The sequence below is a fragment of the Lemur catta genome, chromosome 2 (genome assembly GCF_020740605.2).
Source record: "Lemur catta isolate mLemCat1 chromosome 2, mLemCat1.pri, whole genome shotgun sequence".
NCBI lineage: Eukaryota > Metazoa > Chordata > Mammalia > Primates > Lemuridae > Lemur > Lemur catta.
In genome coordinates, this window is record NC_059129.1 from 47,908,298 (window position 1) to 47,930,784 (window position 22,487).

The following is a 22,487-nucleotide window of genomic DNA, read 5'->3' on the forward strand; positions in this document are numbered from 1 at the left end:
TTAGTAAGTAGAGAAGACTTCTTTCCCTAGAAATAAGGCTTAAATGACTGAATTGATGAATCTATTAGCCCTTCTATTTGCTAACTCTAGTACTCAACGTGTAAATTTGGTCTTCATAAGTTCCTATGACTCACCTTTTGATATTTGGCCTTTCTTCTCTTCGCACTTTATCTACCACAATCTTTTATTCCTTATTGACTTTCCTCTTCCCACCTTTCCCATACTTTCTTATCCACAGAAACTACCTACTTTACAGCTCTACAGAATTACAACTATTCCTGGTTCAGAATGAACCTGCATGACTTTTCAAGTTCTTTCAGTACTAAGGGCAGGCTTTTTTAAAGAAAGAACTTGCTAGACAGAAGCTTAAAATTCAAAGATAGTCTTACTTGAAATTTTATTTTATTTCAGTCTGTAAGTATTGCTGTTTGTTTAAATTGCTCGCATAAATCCATTTCATCCAAAAAGGAAATGTAAAGTGCTTCTTGCAATGCAAGCACAGTTGGCATGGCCTATCCAAAGGTTTTCCCCTAGAGCCTACAGAAAATCCAAATGTAGTCAACCACAAACTGGATGTTTTTATTTTCTAAGCCATTAGAGATTTTCAAAATCACTTTGATTTTTAAAAACCCATCAAATGTCAATCATGGGAGCGAAGACCACTGTGAGGATTTCTGATAACTGAGTTTTCACTGAACATAATTTATTACATGTGGCTACTGTCATCAAGAAGACCTGGGGGTAGGGAGGACTCTTCACAACTAATATAAGCATGACCTGTGCAGGAATAGCAGCGGGTCCCCAGGGCAGTCTTGTGCTAAACACTTCTGCTACTTCTTCCCTCACCATGGTAGTCAGGCTCGAGAGCCAAGGGCACAGTGCCCAAACTCACTGAGGGTTTCTGCACCAGGAGGCTAGTGGAGGAGGTATTGTGAGGTACTAATTTTGAGCCACAATCTAAATACTAAAAATGATGATGAGATCTTAAGTACTTGAGCCTATTTATATTGCCTTCAATTCACTAAAGTTATTTTACATGTTTAGCCTACTTTCTTTCTTATAGAGATAGTTGTAAGTATTAAATGAGATAAAATATATTAACAGCCTAGTGTCTGGGTACCCAGTAAATATTATTCCTTTCCTCCTTCCCATTCCCAATTAAATGAGGTTAGTCCTTGAACTTTAAATGTACTTTATAAAAAAAAAGAAACTACTTTTTCTATCAGTATCCTTGTCAGCATGATCCTGAATTACTCTCAAGAGTATCTGCTCTTTTGTAAAATAAACACTTTGTACTGTTTGAAGTACACATGAAGTTTCATTCCTGTTTTATGTTCTTGACTTTTCACTGTGAAAAGTTATTTCTGAGGAATTGAAACCCCAGAAGATAACCACACAAAAACATGTTAAATACTTTTTTTGGGAAAATGAGGATTCAAAGGCAGACTTAAAGAGAAGTATTATTTAGGAGATAGAAGACGGCAAATAAATCCAGCTTCTAAAGGGAATTGTTCTAATTATTAACTAAAAAGTAAAGTTATACAACTATATTCAAGGACATAAGATAAAGCATTACTTTAAAACCAGAATGACTGAACAGTTACGTGAAAGAACCCCAGCTGAAATAGGAAAGGGAAATGGATTTAAGAATAATTTGAATTACAACCATGATCCATAGTCCTAGATGCTTCTGCTATCTGTATCTTGAATCACATTGTTTCTTTTTTAATGTCTGTCTTTATGGAAATCTCAAAGGAGCATTTTCACAGCACTAAATAATAGTTGCCATTTTGTTAGGATTCAAAATTTCAATCCAGTAGCCATCAGGATCTTGAATAAATGCCAGGCCTTTCATTTTACCTGTAAAATGAAAATTTTCATTATTGAAAAGACAAAAAAAAAAAAACCTTAAACATTAAAACAAATTTTATTAATGCAATTATAATTGGCATTTTAATGAAGTACATTCTTTTGTTTGTAGTTTTAATTTTTAAAAATTCTATATTGTCAGTGTTGTCCAAATGCTTATTTTTCATAATGACTAAAATGTTATCTTCCACACATACCTGAAAACCAGCCCTCCTGAAATAAACTGTGGGACTGGCTGCATCTTTTAGGTATCAGAGGTATCAGGTATTTGCTTCACCTTCATGAAACCATTTCATGCTACCAGTTCAGCAGTCACAGAAATTGTCTTTTTTTAAAGAAGAAAAAGACAGGGGGTTGCTGAAGGGAGCTGGTACATGGTTTACTCACACAAAAGACCTAGATGCTTGGGTCATACAAACCCTTTTCAACACTATACTAGGTAACCCAAACTCTGCCAATCAGATTCTTTCTCCCAGGAACTCATAACTGGGATTGAAAGGCTAGCAGGTCAAAGTTGTTTGCTTAAATGGAAAAATGTGACCTCAAAAATTTATTTGGGGACCAAGATGTTGGATTGGTTTGACTCCTATCTCTGGCTCCTTTCCCCAAGATCAAACCTAGAGGAACACAGATGGAAAATGCAAACAAACACAGATGGAAAATGTAAAAAAAAAAAAAAAAAAAAAAAAGAGTGAGAGAAACCCTGGTGGCGATGGTTAGGGATGGGATGGGACGACTGTTTTTAACCTGTCTGTTTAGGAGGCGACAGTTTTGCCTAGAGCAGAAGGCCGTGCATCACAGCTGTGGGAGAATAAACAGGAGTTTTGCTCTTGCTCCCCTTGTCCCACAATCCCCACCTTCCCAAGTGCCTTGGGCATCAGCACCTGCCCTCACACTTGTTCAGATGTCCTTAGGAGTAAATAAGGACAGTGCAGGAGCTTTGGGCTTTGAGAAACCAAGATAAACAGGTGGGAGCCAACTGATCTCCCCAACCCTCTCTCCACATACCCAGAAATAGGAAATAACAACCTCAGAAACATCTACTAAGATTGCTTCTCCCTGAGGAAAAAAGCTGGAGGATCTGACCTGAAGAGTTGCTTGGTGGAGTGTTAAGTGTTTAAGTCTCATTTCCAGGTGCCTAGGGATCTCCACTCTGGGCTTACCAGTCCATCCTCCTGAGATCACTCAGGTTGTTAAGTACAGGGGCCTGGTCTTTCCCTGTTCACACTGCCTGATGGATTGGAATAGCTAACAGTTGCAGGGGGAAAAAAGGCTCAGAGGCCAAAATAACAAGAATTTGTGAAACATAACCATTAAAAAACCCCCAAACAATGGGTTATAGATTCAAACAAAAGAAATATTAGAATAATGGACCAAGAACCATTTATACATGTACAAGTAATGAGCAGTATGAAGTGTTCCCAATATGAAACAAGAACAAGAAAATATTAAAGGAACCAAGAAAAAATTTGGGATCAAAATTATGACAGATGATTAAGAACACAATAGATGGGTTAAATATTAGAACAGATACATTTGGGGAAAAATTAATTAATTGGTATTCCAGTTCAAGAAAATCTTCCAGAAAGAAGGCAAGGACAAAGAAATAATATAAAAAGCTTTCAGAACAAAAGAGTATACAAAAGAATATAATCAGATTGAAGGCAGATTTTTCAACAGCAACATTGTATGCAAAAAGAAAATAGAATAATATTTTCAAAATAGAAGGAAAATAAATGTAGCATTTTCCACAAAACTGTCATGCATATAAACGGGTTCTCAGGCATAGAGAGTCTCAGAAGTTTTGCGTTACAAACGCTTTGAAAATAGTTTTCGTTGAGGTACTTAAATATAGGAACAGAAAAATCCAAAAGATGTTATAAGAGATGTATGTAAAATAGATGATCAAATACCTTATTATATTTTTTGTTATGTTTAAAAAAAAAAAGCCAAAGCGAAAAAGAAGAAAAACAAATCAATAATATCCTAGTCTAGGTAACAGTCACATGATAGGGGTGGAAGGGAGCAAGTTCTTTTCTTATTGGAGAGATGATTTGGATGTTAAGTATGTTAATAAAAAAAAAGATTAAAATGAAATAGTGAAATGTTTCAAATTAAAACTAAAAAAATAAAATAAATTGAAATAATAAATTATGATAGCAGAAACAGATCTAAGTAAAATAATCATAATACATGTAAATCCAACAACATCCAGATATATGCTGTTTCGAGAAACATACCTAAAAACATAAGGACATACAAAGGTTGTAAAAGATGAAAAAGAAATACCAGCAATTATTAACTAAAAACAGCTGGTATAGTTATATTAATATCAGATAAAACAGACTTTAAGCAGGTGTGGTGGCTCATGCCTGTGTCCCAGCACTTTGGGAGGCTGAGGTGGGAGGATCACTTGAGGCCAAGAGTTCGAGATAAAAGAGACTTTAAGGAACTTACTTTTGTTGGCCACATATACCCTACAATAGTGAAAGCCCGGTGACCAATGAGAGGATGCGGTAGGTCTGAGGAGTGGGAGCCCAGGTTTTTGACGCTGTGTAGGTCCTGTGTCTGGTCCTTTGTGAAGCCACCCTAGTTGCTGTCTTTCAGTTCCCTAAGATACTCATGTATTCTTCCAATAATTTCCCTTCTTTTTAAAAGCTGTTTGAAGTAGACTTCTGTTATTGCAGCCAAAGGGTTTTACTACAGCAGTGCCCTCTGTGGGTGCTTAGTATTACTGAACTAAAGAGAGGACTGAACACAGTAAGGGGTAGACTCACCATCATCAGGCTTTTTCACAAATTTGACTCCCAGTTCTTCAAATCTTTTACAAGCACCGTGTACATCAGGAACAGCAATTCCAATGTGACCTTAGTTGACACCCCCCAAAAAAACATATAAAGAAGAAATAATTACAACAGGGTATCTAAGTGCCACAAGTGGCTTCCAAAACTTGTTTATTTCAAAGCATAAGGCACTTAGAAACAGACTGATTCAAGTAGGTCCAAAATCTATAGTATATTAAGAACAAATATAGGTCTAAGTGGCTGGGTATAATGAATTAATTAGTTGCTCTGAACTACAAGTTATTTAAAATAAATCAACACTGGCTCATATGTAGTTCAATCTGTTAAGAATAGTCTATAACTAGGCCAGGCACAGTGGCTCACACCTGTAATCCTAACACTTTGGGAGGCTGAGGCAGGAGGATCGCATGAGACCAGGAGTTTGAGACCAATCTGAGCAAAAGCAAGACCCCATCTCTACAAAAAATAGAAAAATTAGCCAGGAGTAGTGGTGTGCGCCTGTAGTACCAGCTACTCGGGAGGCTGAGGAAGGAGGATCGCTTGAGCCCAGGTGTTTAGTTGCAGTGAGCTATGATGACACCACTGCACTCTATCTCGGGTGACAGTGTGAGATCCTGTCTCAGGGGAAAAAAAAAAAAAAGAATAGTCTACACCAAAAAATAATCATTTACTCACACTTAACAGGTTTGTTACTGGTGTTGACTATATAGCAGCTAACTGAAGCCTGTAATCCTGTCATCTCAGTTGAGAGATTTTATATCAAGGTGGAACTGTATGCTGGCAGAAATTGGGATTATAAGTAACTATAGCTTTTCTTTTAAAATTACAAAGTCTACTGGAAATATAATATGGAGACTTAAAGTAAAATCATTATGAAAGAGTAAATGTAATGTTTAGACTAAGACTCTGAAATAAAACAATTCCTAAATAACATTATTTGTGGAAAATAAAAACCATACCTCCAATAAATTGATCATATTTAATAATTAGGCCATTAATGTTTTAGGTTTAGTATAACCATAATTATGTACACAATGCAAAATCACACAAAGCCATATATATTACATACAAATAGACAAACATACCAAATCCTCGAGGGTCTGAATTTCCACTGTGGTAACTCTGGGTTTCATCATCTTCAGTGCCCCAATTGCTACAAAAGGAGTGAAAACATAACTGCAATGTCCTGTAGAACAGATATTCTGAAAAGAAAGTTGCAACAACCTGTCTTTCAAGTCTTACCATGTGTATATGTTACTTTTCATACTTGGTATAACCACTGCTACTACAAATATTTTCAACTGTAGAAAGGGCAAATGGGCAAAGTATTTTAACTAGACTAAGAAGACAGCAGAACCTCATCTTGATAAAAACAATAATGATAATAATAGCAACTATCATTCATTGTGCTAAGTACTTCATGTTTCTTTAAGCCCTCAAAACAGCTCCATGGGCTAGATCTGAATGTTTTCATTTTATAGATGAGACTGCCACTTACGGGAGATGATAACATTAGTTCAGGGCCACAGAACTAGTGTCAGAGCCAAGGCTCATGTCTAGGTCTGTTTGATTCCAAAGGTTTGTTTTAAAACAAGAGGACACTACATCATGCAACGTGAAACAAATGATCTTTTGGTAGCTGTTAAAGAGTGCAGAGAAACAATGTAAAGACATTTTTAAATGTTGAAATTATAAAAATACCTTAAAATTTGAATATTAATAATTATAAAATGGTTTGACAACTTTTAAAGAAACACATGCTATAACAATTTCTGGATCAAAAATGCATCAAGATAATTAAAAGAATAAAACTGCTGGAAGACTTTAGTTGTAGCACCTAAATATTACTTAGCCACAGTTTGGCAAATATCTTACCACTGCAGGGTGTTATGGTCTGTATTTAAAAGACAAATGATCTCACTTGCCCTAACTATGCCACCAGAACAATACAAAGACCAAAAGGTCCATGTAAAAACACTCAAATATACTGTTACAAATGTGAAGTGATTAGGTAGACCTGGTTTGAAGTAAAGATGTAAGTAAATAAAACATAACAAAAGATTTTTAAAAACTACCTTTAAAAAATCTAGAATATATAAAAAGAAATAAATTTATACTCACTGTGTCAGTTCAAGTGTAGCTTTTCTGGAGAATACCCATGATACTTTTTCATCTTTATCTTTGGGGATGTCATTTTTATCTTCATAAGCCAAGAAATAGAGTGAAAATTTCATAGTAGGAAAATCTAATTTTTGGAGTAGCCTGAAATTACAAAAAACAAAACAAAAAACAAAGATGAATCATTAACAACAGGATGACCAGCCATAGTTGCTCACACCTGTAATCCCAGCACTTTGGCAGGAAGATTGCTTAAGGCCACGAGTTTGTTGCCACCAGTCTGGGCAACAAAGCAAGACCTGGTCTCTACAAAAAATAAAAAAACTTAGCTGAATGTGGTGGTGTGCACCTGTAGTCCCAGCTACTAAGGAAGCTGAGGTGGGAGGATTACTTGAGCCCAGGAGTTTGAGACTACAGTGAGCTATCATCCTGTCACTGTACGCTAGCCTGGGCAACAGCACAAGATCCTGTTTCAAAAATGAAAACAAAAACAAAACAAAACAGACCAGAAAAGGCATAATGTAATATTCAAGTTTTGATAAGAATAAGAACTCTATGTAATTAGGTTATTTTAATGGGAAAAGCAAGAGAAAAAATATCAGTGAGAAAAACCTCAGAAAAAAACTTATTCCTCTGCAAATACCTGAAATATAAAAATAAAAAAGCGAATTTTTATAATTCATCAATTCTTCAAATATAATGAAATTTAGCTGAAATTATAGTACTTATTTACAAATGGAAATAGGTATCTTGAAAAGAGAATTTTGTTTATTTTTAGTGACAAATATACTGCATTACCTTATTGTTCTTTCAGATATATATACCACTCAGTTTAATAAATACATTTATTGAGTTCTTAAATCTTTCTGTCAATGTCCATGAAGCTTACCTAGGCAGTAAATTTAAAGATCATTATTTTACTCTTTATGTTTTTTGATCCTGTTGTTATAGGATCAAAAACCAACAAAAAGCTCATGTTATTTAGGGAAACAAATCAACAAAATAACAAAATAATTTGTCAATTATACCTCAATAAAGCTGGAGAAAAAGAAAAATAAACAAGTAAATATGCTTTAAGGATTGAAAGATCAGTGGATATTACCTGTTTGGCAAAAGAAAATGTAGCCTAAGAAAAAGGCCAGTTTTATAAATCCTTATGTCGGTACCTTTTCTGAAATAAACAAGAGGCTAAAAGTGGTCAGAAGATCAGGAGGGGTCTGATTATATTAAGGATTTAGCTGATAGCTCTCAAAGAGAAGGGAGATGGGAGAAAATGCAACCAGTTGTGTCTTTTGTTGCACACTGAGCCTGGCTGGGGTAGAGAAGAAAAGGAATTTAACAGGAGTCCTGTCCAGTCACTTTGTTACTTCTGAAACAAACTTTAATTTTTTAAATGGGTCTGAAAATATTCCCTACATTTGCAAAGCCAAGTATTTAAACATTAAGGTGCCAATAAATATTTTACTTACGTCATTCCAAGAACTCTAGTATAAAAATCCAATGACTTCTTAGGATCCTTAATTCGTAGCATGGTCTGCTGCAATAGAAAATCCTAAGGAGAAACAGTATTAAAACACCTTTAATTTTTTATCACTTATTATCAACATTAATTGTGCTTTCTGTAACATGATACAAAAATAGTCTACCATTGTAACACAATGTTAAAAAGGAAAAGAAAAACTTTGCCCTCTTAGCCTACCCTGGACATCATCTGGACGCAATTCCCTTATCTATCACCTACAATTTCCTATGGCTCTCTGCCCAGTGCTGTTTTTGGCTGCAGTCCCATGTGGGGCAGGTCCAAAGTGCTAAGGAGTTTACACTCCAGGAATGACTTTCAACAAACGGTGGATAAAAAACTGGGCATACTTGTCCCTTAGTAGGGCAATTGTGAGGCATGTTCCACGAAGTCCCTCAGAGGCTCCCCAGCAGGACTGAGCCCCAGTTGCCCAGAGGGGTAATCTGCTTGTCTACATCTATTATTGGCCTTCCTTCTCCACTCCTCAGAGCTCTCAGTGACCACCTCCCAAAGAAACTATTTACTACCTTGTCTCCACTCTGCTTTTGGGCCACCTCAACTAAGACACTGATGTTACAAATAACGAGTTTGATTACTGTATTATTTGCTGAATGAATGCATAAATGCTCTTCCAGAAGCATTTACTGGTAACCATGTAAATCAGCAAGAAGTTACCGACAAGGTCCTAGACCCCTAAATAACTAACAGGTAAAAAGTTACTACTGCTAATGCCTTTGTGAAACTGTTCAATTTACATAACAGGAAGCAGAAGGCTGGACTGAGAAAAAGGTAGAAAGTATATAAATTCATGGAGTTGACATTATTATTGGCATTAGTAAGACTACTTAGGAGTTTGACTCATTAGGTACAATAACTGTGAGGTCTTACTATCTACATATACTCACATCCCCATTTTATAGATGAGAAACTGACATTGAGTAATTAAATTAATTGTACAAGGCTTGTTATCTAAGTTCAGGTCTCCTTTTATTATAGGTACCTTCCAGACCATGAGTGTGTTAACCTCATTAATGCTTCCAAAAAGAATTTTTTCCTGTTATACCCATAGACTTACGAAAACAGGCCTGAAAACTCTGACCACTTCCTTTAGAGCCAGATAGCTATGTCTCCCTTATAACTCACGTCACATAAAATACAAATATATTTTATTCAGCATCCTTAGGAAATTATATTTTTCTATTTTGCTAAATTTTAAATAACCAAGATATACGTTCTTTTTGAGATAGGATCTTATTCTGTTGCCTGGGCTAAAGTGCAGTGGCATCATCATAGCTCAGTGTAACCTCAAACTCCTGGGCTCAAGCAATCCTCCTGAGCAGCTGGGACTACAGGTGTGTGCCACCATGCCTGGTTAATTTTTCTATTTTTTTTGTAGACATGGGGTCTTGCTCACACTCAGGCTAGTTTTGAACTCCTGGCCTCAAGTGATCCTCCTACCTCAGCCTCCCAAAGTGCTAGGATTATAGGCACAAGCCACTGCATCTGGCCAAAATGTACACTTTTAAGCACTTAAATTCTCATCTAAAACAAAACTAGCCTAAAAACTACTTTATCTTATTAAAACTGATCTTAATGAACATAATTAAATTCTTTATTCACAGCTTATAATCACTTATAAGGCAAGTTATATGTTTCTCAGTCAGATGGTATATTCCTAAAGGTCTCAGTTTTAGCAAGCAGCTGAGAAAGAGAAAAGCAGCTCTTGACCTCCAGACACTGGCCTGATACAACTAGGCCTTGGTTTTCTCCTGTTGAATATAATCTCAAATACAACTACAAAGTCACTCTGTGACTGCAAAGAAGTGAGACCAAATATTAAAAAAAAAAAAAAAATTTAACAAGCAGCAAGACTACTTCTACTTCATATTCCAGCAGATTAAAACAAGACACTGTGAGCACTACAAAAATAACAAACATCCCCATCTCCCAGGTAATATGAGTGACTGCTGCTTCTCTACCAAGTACAAGGTCTGCTTGAGGAGGCCGGCTCCAGAACAAAATCCCATGTGCGATCTTTCATGCTGGACCATAGGCAATTACACAGGCTTTAGCTAGCAGGCCTAATGGGGGAAAGCCGGCCTCCCTACACCGGATTTGGTGCTCAGCCAGTGCACCACAGTTTCTAGAGAGAGTTGCAAGCAAGGACTAAATTCTAGAGATGTCCCTGGTTATTCTATCGAACACTAGTTCAGGTGCTACTGTGAGGGACTCTGAGGTAGAATTAAGGCTACTTATCAGTTGACCTTAGAATAGGGAGATTAACTTGGATTATCTAGGTGGATTGAATGTAATCACACAAGACCTTAAAAGCAGAAAAGACATAGAGATATGGCAAAAAGGGCACAAGAGAGGTGTGGCAGTAAGGGAAGTTGGAGAGATTTCAAGTGTGAGGAGCCGACCTGCGGCTGCCGGCTATGTAGGGGCATGGCTATGTAGGCAAGGAGTTAAAGGCTGATGCCCACACCCCTCCCAGGCCGACAGCCAGCAAGGAACCTGAGACCTCAGTCCTACAATGGAAAGAAACTGAATGCAGGAAACAGCCTGAATGAGTTTAGAAGATTCTTCTCCAGAGCTTCCAGTAAGGAAAGCAGCCCTGTCATACCTTGACTTTTAGACCAGTGGGACCTATGTTGGACCTTTAACCTACAGAATTATGTGATAATACACATCCAACCAAGCTGTATCCATCAATGGTCTCTTGTTCAGTTAAGGAAAAAAAAGATAAAATCTAAAAACTATCTTTTAAAATCTGTTCTGTAGTTACCCAGTTCACATTTTATCTCTTCAACATCTTTTGAATACCAACATTAGTATTGCTAGACTATAAATGACTTTATCATTACTTCTGTTCAGTCCATAAAGGCTATACTCAAATGGATGTACCTTAGGCACAGAATATTTTTGCTACAGATGCCATGCCAAATACTTGCCCAAAGTCAGACAACCCTACCTATCCTATCTCTATCCTACAATCTTTCTGGAAAGCAATTTGGATCTCAAGAGTCTTCAAGAATTCATACTCTTTGACCAAGATGTTCTCCTAAAAATCTACCGAAGGAAATAATTAGAAACTCTGACAAACATTTATGTACAAAGACATTCATCAAAATACAAACATAACTACTATGTGCCAGACATTGTTTTGAGTGACTTAAAGAAACCAATTCATGTAATCTTCACAATAACCCTATGAGGTGTATTATTGTCATCCCCATTTAACTGCTGAGAGAATAAGTGGCAGAGAAAAAAATTCCAGCCCGAGCAATCCAGTTGCCAAGTTCTTGCTTTCGGCCACCTTGCTAAACTGCCTTTAACAACCAAAGAATAGCTAGATAAAGTATGACTCAGGCATAATAGAATACTATGAAGACAGTTAAAAGGCTGCTTAGAAGTATACTAAATAGCATGGGGATATAAAGATGCTATATTAAATTTAAAAAGCAGAAAAGGGCCGGGCGCGGTGGCTCACGCCTGTAATCCTAGCACTCTGGGAGGCCAAGGCGGGTGGATTGCTCGAGGTCAGGAGTTCGAGACCAGCCTCAGCAAGAGCGAGACCCCGTTTCTACTAAAAATAGAAATAAGTTATCTGGCCAACTAAAAATATATATAGAAAAAATAAGCCGGGCATGGTGGCGCATGCCTGTAGTCCCAGCTCCTTGGGAGGCTGAGGCAGTAGGATCGCTTAAGCCCAGGAGTCTGAGGTTGCTGTGAGCTAGGCTGACGCCACGGCACTCACTCTAGTCCGGGCAACAGAGCAACACTCTGTCTCAAAAAAAAAAAAAAAAAAAAAGCAGAAAAACATACATACACACAATTTAATGCTATTAAGATTAATTATATCTTAAAATTAATGTTAAAGCCTTTAATTATATTATCTATTAACAACTAGGTATACCTGTCTAAATACATACATATAAAAGAATATTAAAATTAACTTTTAAAAACCTACACATGACAGAATTAAAGAGATATTCAATATTAGTGGGATTTATTTATAAAATAGAGGTTTATAAATTCTTTATTGCAAATTGTAAAATGGATTTAAAAGACAAGTAGGGCTTGCTTTTTATAAAATGATCAAGTTATTCTATGATCAGCTAACAGATTTTCTTTTTATCACCAAAATATACTGTTAATTCCCTGTACTTCTGGTAAACACTTACTTGCATGATCTTGAGAAAAAGTTCCTGCTTTAAAAAGTTCCTAAAAATTACTATTGTTTCTTGCTGTTTCTAAAATATTGTTTAAAATAAATTTCATGTATAAAAAGTAAGACTTAGTGTCTTGTTTCATCTGACAATTCTTAACTCTGTCTTTCCCTTATCATGCTCTAAATTTGGAACAATAAAAGATGTCTTTTATGCCTAAGCTATCTTTGGGTTTCCAGGGATGGCTCCTGGGTGACAAAGATTTGTTCCTTTACCTTATAAAAAGGTAGAATAACAGAAATAATCAGTTTTTTTTTGGGGGGGGGTGCACTATCCAAATTCAATTAACTCAAAACTACTGAGAGATAACTTTAAAGGTATAATCAAAGATGCATGTCATACCTGCCTATAATAAAAGCCATAACTAAATTGTAAGAGTGGAGCAGGGATGTGAACCAAAGGATCAAGGCCACTTTTAGTACCTCTATATGGATTTTTTTTGATATAAGGCAAGAGACTTGGGTAGAACTTCATTTTTTCACCTATGGATGTCCAATTGCTCTAGCACCATTTGTTGAAAAGGCTATCCTTCTGTGACCCTAAAAGAGGTAATCCTTCAAGATGGATCCTGAGTAACTGGGCACAAATTCAAATACAGACAACCAGCCACTTGCTAACCGGAGGTCACACTCTTACGCTTGTATTCCCAGAAAACTCACACCTCTGTCTAACTTTGGGCCTTTCATAGTTGCTTACTCCCGTTTGCACTGCTTGAACCAAGCAACCAGAGCTCACCTGTTTAAACCAATCAGGGCTCAGCTGTATCAACCAATCAGAACTCAGCTACATTGACTAGTCAGAACTAAGCAAGTTTGAATCTTTCATTTGCATAAACAGACCTGGGTGGAGACTCCTGCCATAAAACCTGAACCTTCATTTTGTTCTCTGAAATGCACATTCCTTTTACACTGAAGGCTGCATCTCTCCAGTTCACAAACCGTTCACTGGAATAAAGCCTTTCCTCCAAATTCCTTTTCAGAAGCATTTTGTTCACATTCTCTCTATTGAACTGCTTTTGCATCTTTGTCAAAAATCTGTTGTGCATATTAGTGTGGGTCTATTTCTGGGTTCTCTATTTTGTTCCACTGATTTGTCTATTTCTCTGCCAATATCACAGAGCAGCGATTATTGCAACTACATAGTAAGTCTTAAAATCAGGTTCTTCCCATTTTATTATTTTTTCAAAATTGTTTTTCTAATTTCTCACCTTCCATATAAACTTTAGAATAACCTTAACTATATCTAAAAAAATTTGATAGGTATTGTGTTAAACATTGTGAACTAAAATAAAATCCTGAGACTACCCCGCCCCGACCCCCAACTGACTGAATGGACCCTCTCTTGGCCAACAGGATATCCTAAAACTAAATTGCCTGCCAGAAGGGAGGTCAGACATGCCATCGTGTCCCCCTCCCTTCTTGGAGATATCCTTTGCAACTCATTAATAGGCCTAAGGCTATGCAAGACAAACCTGCAGGTCCTCAATTTAAACAATAGATATATGTCCAGTACTTGTTTCTGATTTGCAGACTTACTTATCTTAACATTCCAAGCCTTTAGACAAAACTTCATTTCTTTAATCAATTACAAGTCAAAGAATTTTAAACCTACCTATAACCTTTAAGCCCCGCCCCCCAGATGTCCCACCTTTTCGGGCCAAACCAATGTATGCCTTCCACGTATTGATTTATGACTTTACCTGTAATTCCTGTCTCCCTGAAATGTATAAAACCAAACTGTAATCCAACCACAGCGTGTCAACTTGGCTGAAGGTTTCTTGGACATGGCTCCAGGTCATGGTCCTCAAATTTGGCTCAGAATAAATCTCTTTAAAATTATTTTACAGAGTTTGGCTTCTTTTCCGTCGACAACATGTATATCAATTTGGGAAGAAATGACATCCTTACTATGCTGTCCAATCATGAACACAATATGTCTCTTATTTACTTAGCTCTTCTTTGATTTCTTTCATCAGCATTGCAGTTTCCAGCATACAAGTCCTGTAAATGTTTATTAGATTTATGTCTAAGTATTTCATTTTGTTGAGCAATTGTAAATGGCAATGTATTTTTAATTCTGGTGCCCATGTGTTTTTTGCTACTATATAGAAATACAATTGATTACTGTATTTTATTTTATATCCTGTAACCTTGCTGAACTCATTTACTAATTCTAACAACTTTTTGTAGCTTTCTTAGGATTTCCTATGTAGACAATCATGCCTTCAGCAAATATGACAGTTTGATTTCTTCTTTTCCAAACCATACGCTTTTTATTCTTTTTCTTGCCTTACTGCACTGGCTAGAACTTCCAGCACTATGTCAAATAAGAGTGGTAAAAGCAGACACCCTTGCCTTGTTACCAAAATTAGGGAGAAAGCATCACCATTAAGGTAATATTAGCTATAATTTTTTTATAGATGCTATCAAGTTGAAGAAATGCCCCTCTATTCTTTTTTTGGAACTTTTAAAAAATCATCAATGAGTATTAGATTGTGTCAAATGCCATTTCTGCATCAACTGATATGATCATGTGATTTTTCTTCTTTGCCCTCTTAATATGGTGGATTATATTGATTAATTTCTGAATACTGAACCAGCCTTCTATCCCTGAAATAAACCCCACTTGATCACAGTATATAATTATATATGCATATATATAATTATGTATATATATTGCTAAATTCTGTTTGCTAACATTTTGTCAAGGATTTTTATATCTATATTGGTTAGAGATACTGATCTGTAGTTTTCTTTTTTTGTACTGTCTTCATCTGGTTTTGGTATCAGAGTAATACTAGCTTTATAAAATGAATTGAGAAGTGTTTCCTCCTCTTCAGTTTTTTGGAAGGGACTATGTATAATTGATGCTAATCTTTCTTTAACATTTGGTAGAATTCCCTAGTGCAATCACCTGGGTCTGAAGATATCTTTTTTTGGAAGTTTGTTCATTGTAATTCAATTTCCTTAATATATAAGGCTACCCAAATTATTTAATTCACATTGGGTGAGATGTGGTAGTTTGTTTTTCAATGAATTGGTCCCTTCATAGTTATTGAAATTATGTATATGGAGTTGTTTTTAGTATTCCCTTATCTTTCTAATGTCAGCAAGGTCTGTAGTGGTATCCCTTATTTCATTCCAAGTATTGGTAGTCTGTGTCCTCTTTTTTTCATCGTCAGTCTTCCTACAGGTTTGTCAATTCTCGTGGTCTTTCCAAAGAACCAGCTCTGTTTCACTGATTATCTCTTCAATTTCATTGATTTCTGCTCTTCAGTATTTCCTTTATTCTAATTCCTTTGGCGTTTATTTTGCTCTTTTTCTAGGTTCTTAGGAGGAAACTTAAATTATTGATTTGAGACTTTTTCTCCTTTAAAATGTCTGTATTCAGTGCTATAAATTTCCCTCTTTGTACTGTTTTAGCTAGGATTCCTTTTCATTTTTTTCAGTTCAATATATTTTTTAAGATTTCCTGAGACTTCCTCTTTGATCCATGGATTATTTATTTAGAGGTACGTTGTATAGTTTCTTAGTGTTTGGATATTTCCCTGTTATGTTTCTGCTACTTATTTCTAGTTTAATTCCATCATGGTGAAAAACACATTGTGATTGAAGAATTGTATGATTCAATTCTTTTAAATTTGCTAAAGTTGGTTTTAGGACCCAGGGCCTGGCCTACTTGGGTATATGTTATGTGAACATTTGAAAAAAGGGGTATTCTGCTGTTGTTGGGCAGAACACCCTATAAATATTGATTAGATCCTATTTGTTGATGGTGTTGAGTTCTATATACTTGCTAATTTTCTGTCTAGTTCTATCAATTGTTGAAAGAGGAGTTTTGAAGTCTCCAACTATATTTGTAGATTTTTCTATTTCTCCTTTCAGTTGTATCAGTTTTTGCTTCATGTGTTTTATAGCTCTGTGTACTTGGTTGCACACATTTATGATTATTATCTTCTTGGTCAATCACAACTCTTATCATTATATATTTCTTTGTCTCTGGTAATTTTCTTTGCTCTTAAGTCTACTTTATCTGATATTAATATAGCCACTCTTATTTTCTTTTGACTAATGTATGCATGATACATCTTTTCCTTCCTTTTGCTTTCAACTTGCCTGTATAATATCTGAAGTGATTTTCATGTATACAGCTGGGGCATGGTTTTCAATCCACTCTGTCAATCTCTGCCTATAATGTACTTAAATCTAATGTAATTATTGGAATGTTAGGGCTGAAGTTGGCCATTTTATTCATTTTTGCTTTGTTTTCTGTTTGCTTTTTTATTTCTTTTTGCATTTCTATGGGTCACTTGAACATTTTTAAAATTCAATTTTATCTATAGTGTTATTGCATGTCTTTCTTTGTATAGCTTTTTAAATGGTGGCTCTAGGTATTACTATATATATATGTGTGTATATATATATACATATATATATGTAACTTATCACAGTCACTTGGTGACACCATTTTATCAGTTTGAATCAAGTGTAGAAACCTTGCTTCTCTTTAAAATCCCTTCACCCTCTCCCATTTATAACTGTCTTAAAATATTTCCACTGCTAGGTTGGGGTGGAGTTTCAGGTTTCTCATGTGTTTCCACTGATATGGCAAGGGGGGGAAAAGCCTAGCAGGATGAAAGTCCTGGCTTCCTACTCAGCATTCCCTGACATCATCCTGCCAGGGGAAGGTTGGGCACATCATTACAGCCTGCGGGTTAAAGTCTAGGTTCCCTACTCAGCTTTTCCTGGCATGGGTGGGGCTGGGGCCAGTTTTTTCTGTGGTGTCTAGTTGGAGTACAACACTTATTGTCTAAGAGTTTTCTGTCTTGCTAGGAAATACTGTCCCTTTCCTGGTCCTGTGACAAGAAAGAGCAGACTTTCAGGAGGCTTTTGTTGTTGTTGTTGGTCTGCATCCATTGGCATTTCCAGATTGCTAGCTTCTTCAGCTCCAACTTTGAGCTATATGAGGCAAAAAGATAACTCAGGAAACTCACCACCAGTCTGCCTTCTTCTCACAACCCTTCAGAATCTTCCTTTTTCTTTTATATATCATGTCCAGAGTTTTTAGTTGTACTTAGCAAGACGAATAGGGAAAAGTCTGCCTACTCCATCTTCCCAGAAGCAGAGGTCTTCAAAAATACTTTACACAATTGCCCCCCCAACAACAGGATATGAGTGTATTTGGTCACTATATGTCTATTTCCAGGATAAATCAAACTTACAGGAGTCTATGTAACTCAGGCGCAGGGAGAAGATCCACATCAGGTATGAGAATCACCCTAGTGTAGAAAGCCCGATTCACAGGAGCCAATATCTTAGTAGTAACTCCATAGGCACAGCTTCCAGAATCTCCACAAGGGACAGTTGTAAGAGTGACTGCATTCAGGGAAGTCCAAAGCTATGGCTTCCTATCAGGTATTTATAATTCTCTCTCTCCAGATGCGATATACCAATTGAGTTATTTTTTACCATAAGCAAAATTACCTAATAACAAAACACCCATTTTTCATGATTTCCTGAAAAACAGAACTAGAGAATTAACCAAAAGTCAAATTCTCATAAAAGGGGAAAGGGTTTGTTAATTCTCTATCCCTAGGTGTTATACCTCCCACAAAACAAAAATGAATGGTTTTCTTTTTTCCTGACTTTTAAAAATGATCTTTTCAACTACCCTCAGTATATCTTGAGGGGAACAAGATCATTTTATTGTGTGACAACTGGAGTACATGGTTGATGTACAATATGGTGGGACACATTTTTTTCCTTTCCTCATAGTGTTACTTCCCTGACTCAATCTATGTTAGAATATGACAAATTGGGAAAAAGTCCCCAAAACAAGCACATATAGTTGTTGTATACTTCTCCAACATCAAATTTTATTACTGTCCTCCCTAAGCTGATCATCTCAAACATTTTCTATTTTATACCCTTATCACTTAAAAAAAAACAGGTACCTCCAATAAATGTATATATATTTCAATGTATATATGCGTACAATATCAGTATAACATATATTACAAAATATATTTACCAAATAGAAATCTTTACAGGGTGAGAAAAACAAATGAACATAATGGGAATTCTCATATTTTCTTTGAGTACCCCAATCATTGTTTTCTGCACCCTCCCCTCAACTCCCATTGCCTATATAACTGCAGTGTCATTGTATTACCTGACTCAGTTCTGTCACATCATTGTGCCTTTATTTTACTATGATTCCCTCTAAAGAATAGCCTAGGTTAGTCAGCCACCCATCTGGTCATTGTCCTTACTCCTTCCTCCTTGCAAATCCCTACTTCTCCTACCCCTGCATCCAACTCTATCAAGCTACTTCCTCCCTATTTGGTAAAACTCAGCTCAACTGTTACCAACACTTAAAAGTTTTCCTTGACCCCATTCCCTACCACTCAGATGGGACAGGGGCCCCATATGTAAAAAAAGAAAAAAAAATCTATCTATCTATATATAAATGGAATGATGTGAAAGCAGACATTGGTAGTGGTAATTTAGAAATAATGGCAACCCTGAGGACATTTTCTACTGTGTATCAAAGGACACAGAGACAGTAAAAATAATGATCTTCAGGAGATCACCACTTACAAGGAGAAGAATCTGGCCTTTTGAAGAAAGTTAGCCAAGTAATATTGCCAAAGATGTGGTACAGCTGTATATTCTTTGGTCTTCCTTTGTAATGAACATGCAAATGATCGGTAAACAAGTTACTTTCTGCCACTGCTGCTCTCTCCTTTCCAAATGAGATCCTCATTGTTTATCTCACCTTCTGGAAGAGCTTTTTAAGTTGTCTCATCACCTCCAGACTTGGATCCCTCCAATTTACCATATATAATGTTTCAAAATCCTGAATCATCCCCTACAACCTATATAAAATCTAACTTCCTTAGATGTGACATTCAAAGCTCTCTCTATGATCTGGCCCCAACCCACCATGTTAGCCTTCTCCACCACTGCTTAGATAATCTGAACTTCAACCAAAAACATTTAACTAACCTGACAGGGGTGAAGAACCTGTGGCCTTCTGGATCTAGATTTGTTCTATAAAATTTGGATTCAGTCAAAAGGCCACACTTAGGGATCTAGAAGGCCACAGGTTCCCCACCCCTGCTCCAAAACATGGCCTGCACTGCATCTTTCTGCCATTTATTTTACCCCTTCAGCCCTCCCATGTACTCTGTCTGCTGGAATCCCACCCATATTTCAAGGCATGGGCCCACCACCACCTTCTGCTTGATGTATGCCCGGATCCTCACAGGTGAAATACAACCTTGACTTGTATCACTCCTCATAGTTTAGAGAACATAATACATTTCATCTCATTTTATCCTAATAGCAGCTCTCTGAGATATCTTCATGCTCCTTTTACAAACTTAGCCCAATTGCCCTGCCTAGATCACTGCATCCAATGACAGAGGCAGGGATTCAAATGCAGGTCTTCAGGCCCCAAATACCCTATGCATACACCATACTATTGATGCTACCTATGAAAACATCTACATCCTCTGTGCTTCCAGGGTGGTGCTTTGTAATTCAAGAGCACATTAATCCCAGGTCCATCATATGTTAGAGCTGGTACACAGGGGACCTCATCTTATTTATCCCATTAGGCCTCAAAGTACCTACCATGTTCTTTACATATAGTGTTGTGAACTAAAATAAAATCTTAAACGCCCCCCCCACCAGCTGACTGAATTGACCCCCTCTTCACCAAGGAGATCCCTAAAACTGATTTGTTGGCCATGAGAAGGGAGATCAGACATGCCTCATCATACCCCACCCTCTCTTCTTGGAGACATCCTTTATAAACTCATCAACAGGTCTAAGGCTATGCAAGACAAACCTGCAGGTCCTCAATTTACATAACAAGTATACTGAGTCTGGGTGAAAGTCCAGTGGCTAGTCTCTGATTGACAGACTTCCTTATCTTAAAACATTCCAAGCTTTTAGACAAAGCTTCATTTCCTTAACCAATTACAAGTCAGGAGTCTTTAAACCCCCCTAGAACCTGTAAGCCCCAGCTTTGAGATGTCCTACCTTTTCGGGCCAAAACAATGTATGCCTTTCATATATTGATTTATGACTTTACCTGTAATTCCTGTCTTCCTGAAACGTATAAAACCAAACTGTAACCCAGCCACAGTGAGTCCACTTGCTCAAGGCTTTTTGGATGTGGCTCTGGGTCATGGTCCTCAAATTTGGCTCAGAATAAATCATTTAAAGAATGATTAACTTTGGCTTCTTTTCTATTGACAGTGTAAATGTATCAAGTGATCAAACTAAATTTAATTCATAGATTTTTTTTCCCCCTTTATGACAAATTCCAAAATTACTGCTGGAGTCAGTATCCCAGAAGCAGAATAGGGTGGAGGTTGGGAGTGTGAGATTAAAGACAAAATCTGCCTCTCAGAGGTCTGCATAAAGAACATATTCAATATTCAGGAAATTTACAAATGATGCAAATTAATAAATACAAATGCATTTACTGACACTGATGACTCGACTGATTAAATAAACTTCCCCAGCGGCTGCTACATCTACACACGGAGGTACCACACCTGAGTGAGTTACACTGACTTAGTACAGACATGTTCGTAAGCAAAAGCCTTCATATGCAACAGTCATTCCTCTTACTGGGTCAGAGAGGGTCAGAGAAGGAATTTCAGATTCTTTTCAGATCTAAGCTCCATGATTCTGTAACCATTCTTGGGGCCCACCCCACACAGGGAGGGCAGAAATGTGGTCTTAAGCAACAGCAAAAGCCAAGCAAAAGCGAAATTCTTTCTGGGCGCAAACTTGGAGCGACCACACTAGTTTGGAGGAGTTAAGCCTGCAGTTAGGGTGGTAACGAAAACTGATCGAGGCTGGGCGGGCCTGGCGTGGACAGGGACCACTGAACCTGCGACTGGGAGTTCTGAAATTGCTTTTCTCATGGGCCTTGGCAATTGGCCTGTGGAACACACACACACAGACAGGGAACCTGACCCTGGGTTGGCCTGGCTTCCAGCTCACCGTCTCAAAATAAACAAGTTAATTCAAATACAGTCACAGTCTTTGAAATTACCTGAAGAAATGGAGCCCCTCCATTCTTCGCGGCCCCCACGGATCACCCCATCGGACACCACTGGCCCTCTTCCCAGCCCACTCCCGTCCGCCCAAGGCCGGGGGACCTGCAGCGCGACCGGGTGGGTTAGAATCCGGACCGGCTGAGTCCCGGATCCGGCGTCTCCGGGGGCCACAGCCGCCCCGCGCAGGACCCCGGGGCGGGAGAATGAGGTCCCGTGCCCACCTTTGTGCTGGGGTCCGCGTCGGAGCAGCAACTGAGGGCGGCCTCGTCCGTGAGGCCGCTGGACGCGGGCTGCGGTTCTGCCATTGCTGCGCTGAGGTATCACTGACGACGCGACCCAGGAACAGACCAGTCACACTCCGCCCGGCCCCTGTGCCGCCTTGACTGGAGACTGTGCGACTGCGCCGTGGGGCCGGCGGCCGCTGACTTCCAGCCAATCGCGGCGCGGAGAGCAAGTTGATTCTCTGATGATTGGGTCCCAGCGGATTAGCGCCTCCGGCCACAGGACTCGGCCCCGGACTACAACTCCCAGGGTGCCTTGCGCACAATGGAGGCAAGGCTTAAAAAAAAAAAAAACTCACAAAAAACTCCCGACTGGAAAGAGGAGTTTCTCTTTTACTTAATGACCTAATTTTTGTTTCTGTTTATTAAAGTTAAACCACACATACATCAGGCTGCAACTTTGCAGAAAATTGGAATCTGTTGGAAAGTGAGAATTGGGAGTTATTCTTTAAAATCCTAAGGGTTCACAGTCTATTTTCTCAGTTTAAGCAGCACGGGATAATTAAAACAACTCTGGTTTACTCAAAAACCTAGGTTCAAGTTTTGGTTCAACTATAAATTAGCTCTAGAAGCTTGTAATAGTTACTG

The 22,487-nt window shown here is 37.7% G+C and overlaps 1 protein-coding gene across 1 annotated transcript; it reads right to left on the reverse strand.

Moving 5' to 3' along the window:
- Positions 1–366: 366 nt before the first annotated feature.
- Positions 367–22,041, reverse strand: GLO1 (glyoxalase I). The gene is made up of 6 exons (XM_045541886.1): positions 21,840–22,041; positions 8,261–8,343; positions 6,795–6,935; positions 5,759–5,826; positions 4,647–4,736; positions 367–1,860 (listed from the first exon to the last, which is right to left on the reverse strand). The coding sequence occupies exons 1-6, from the start codon at positions 21,921–21,923 to the stop codon at positions 1,772–1,774; spliced, it is 555 nt and encodes a 184-aa protein (XP_045397842.1). The 5' UTR covers positions 21,924–22,041; the 3' UTR covers positions 367–1,771.
- Positions 22,042–22,487: the final 446 nt, after the last annotated feature.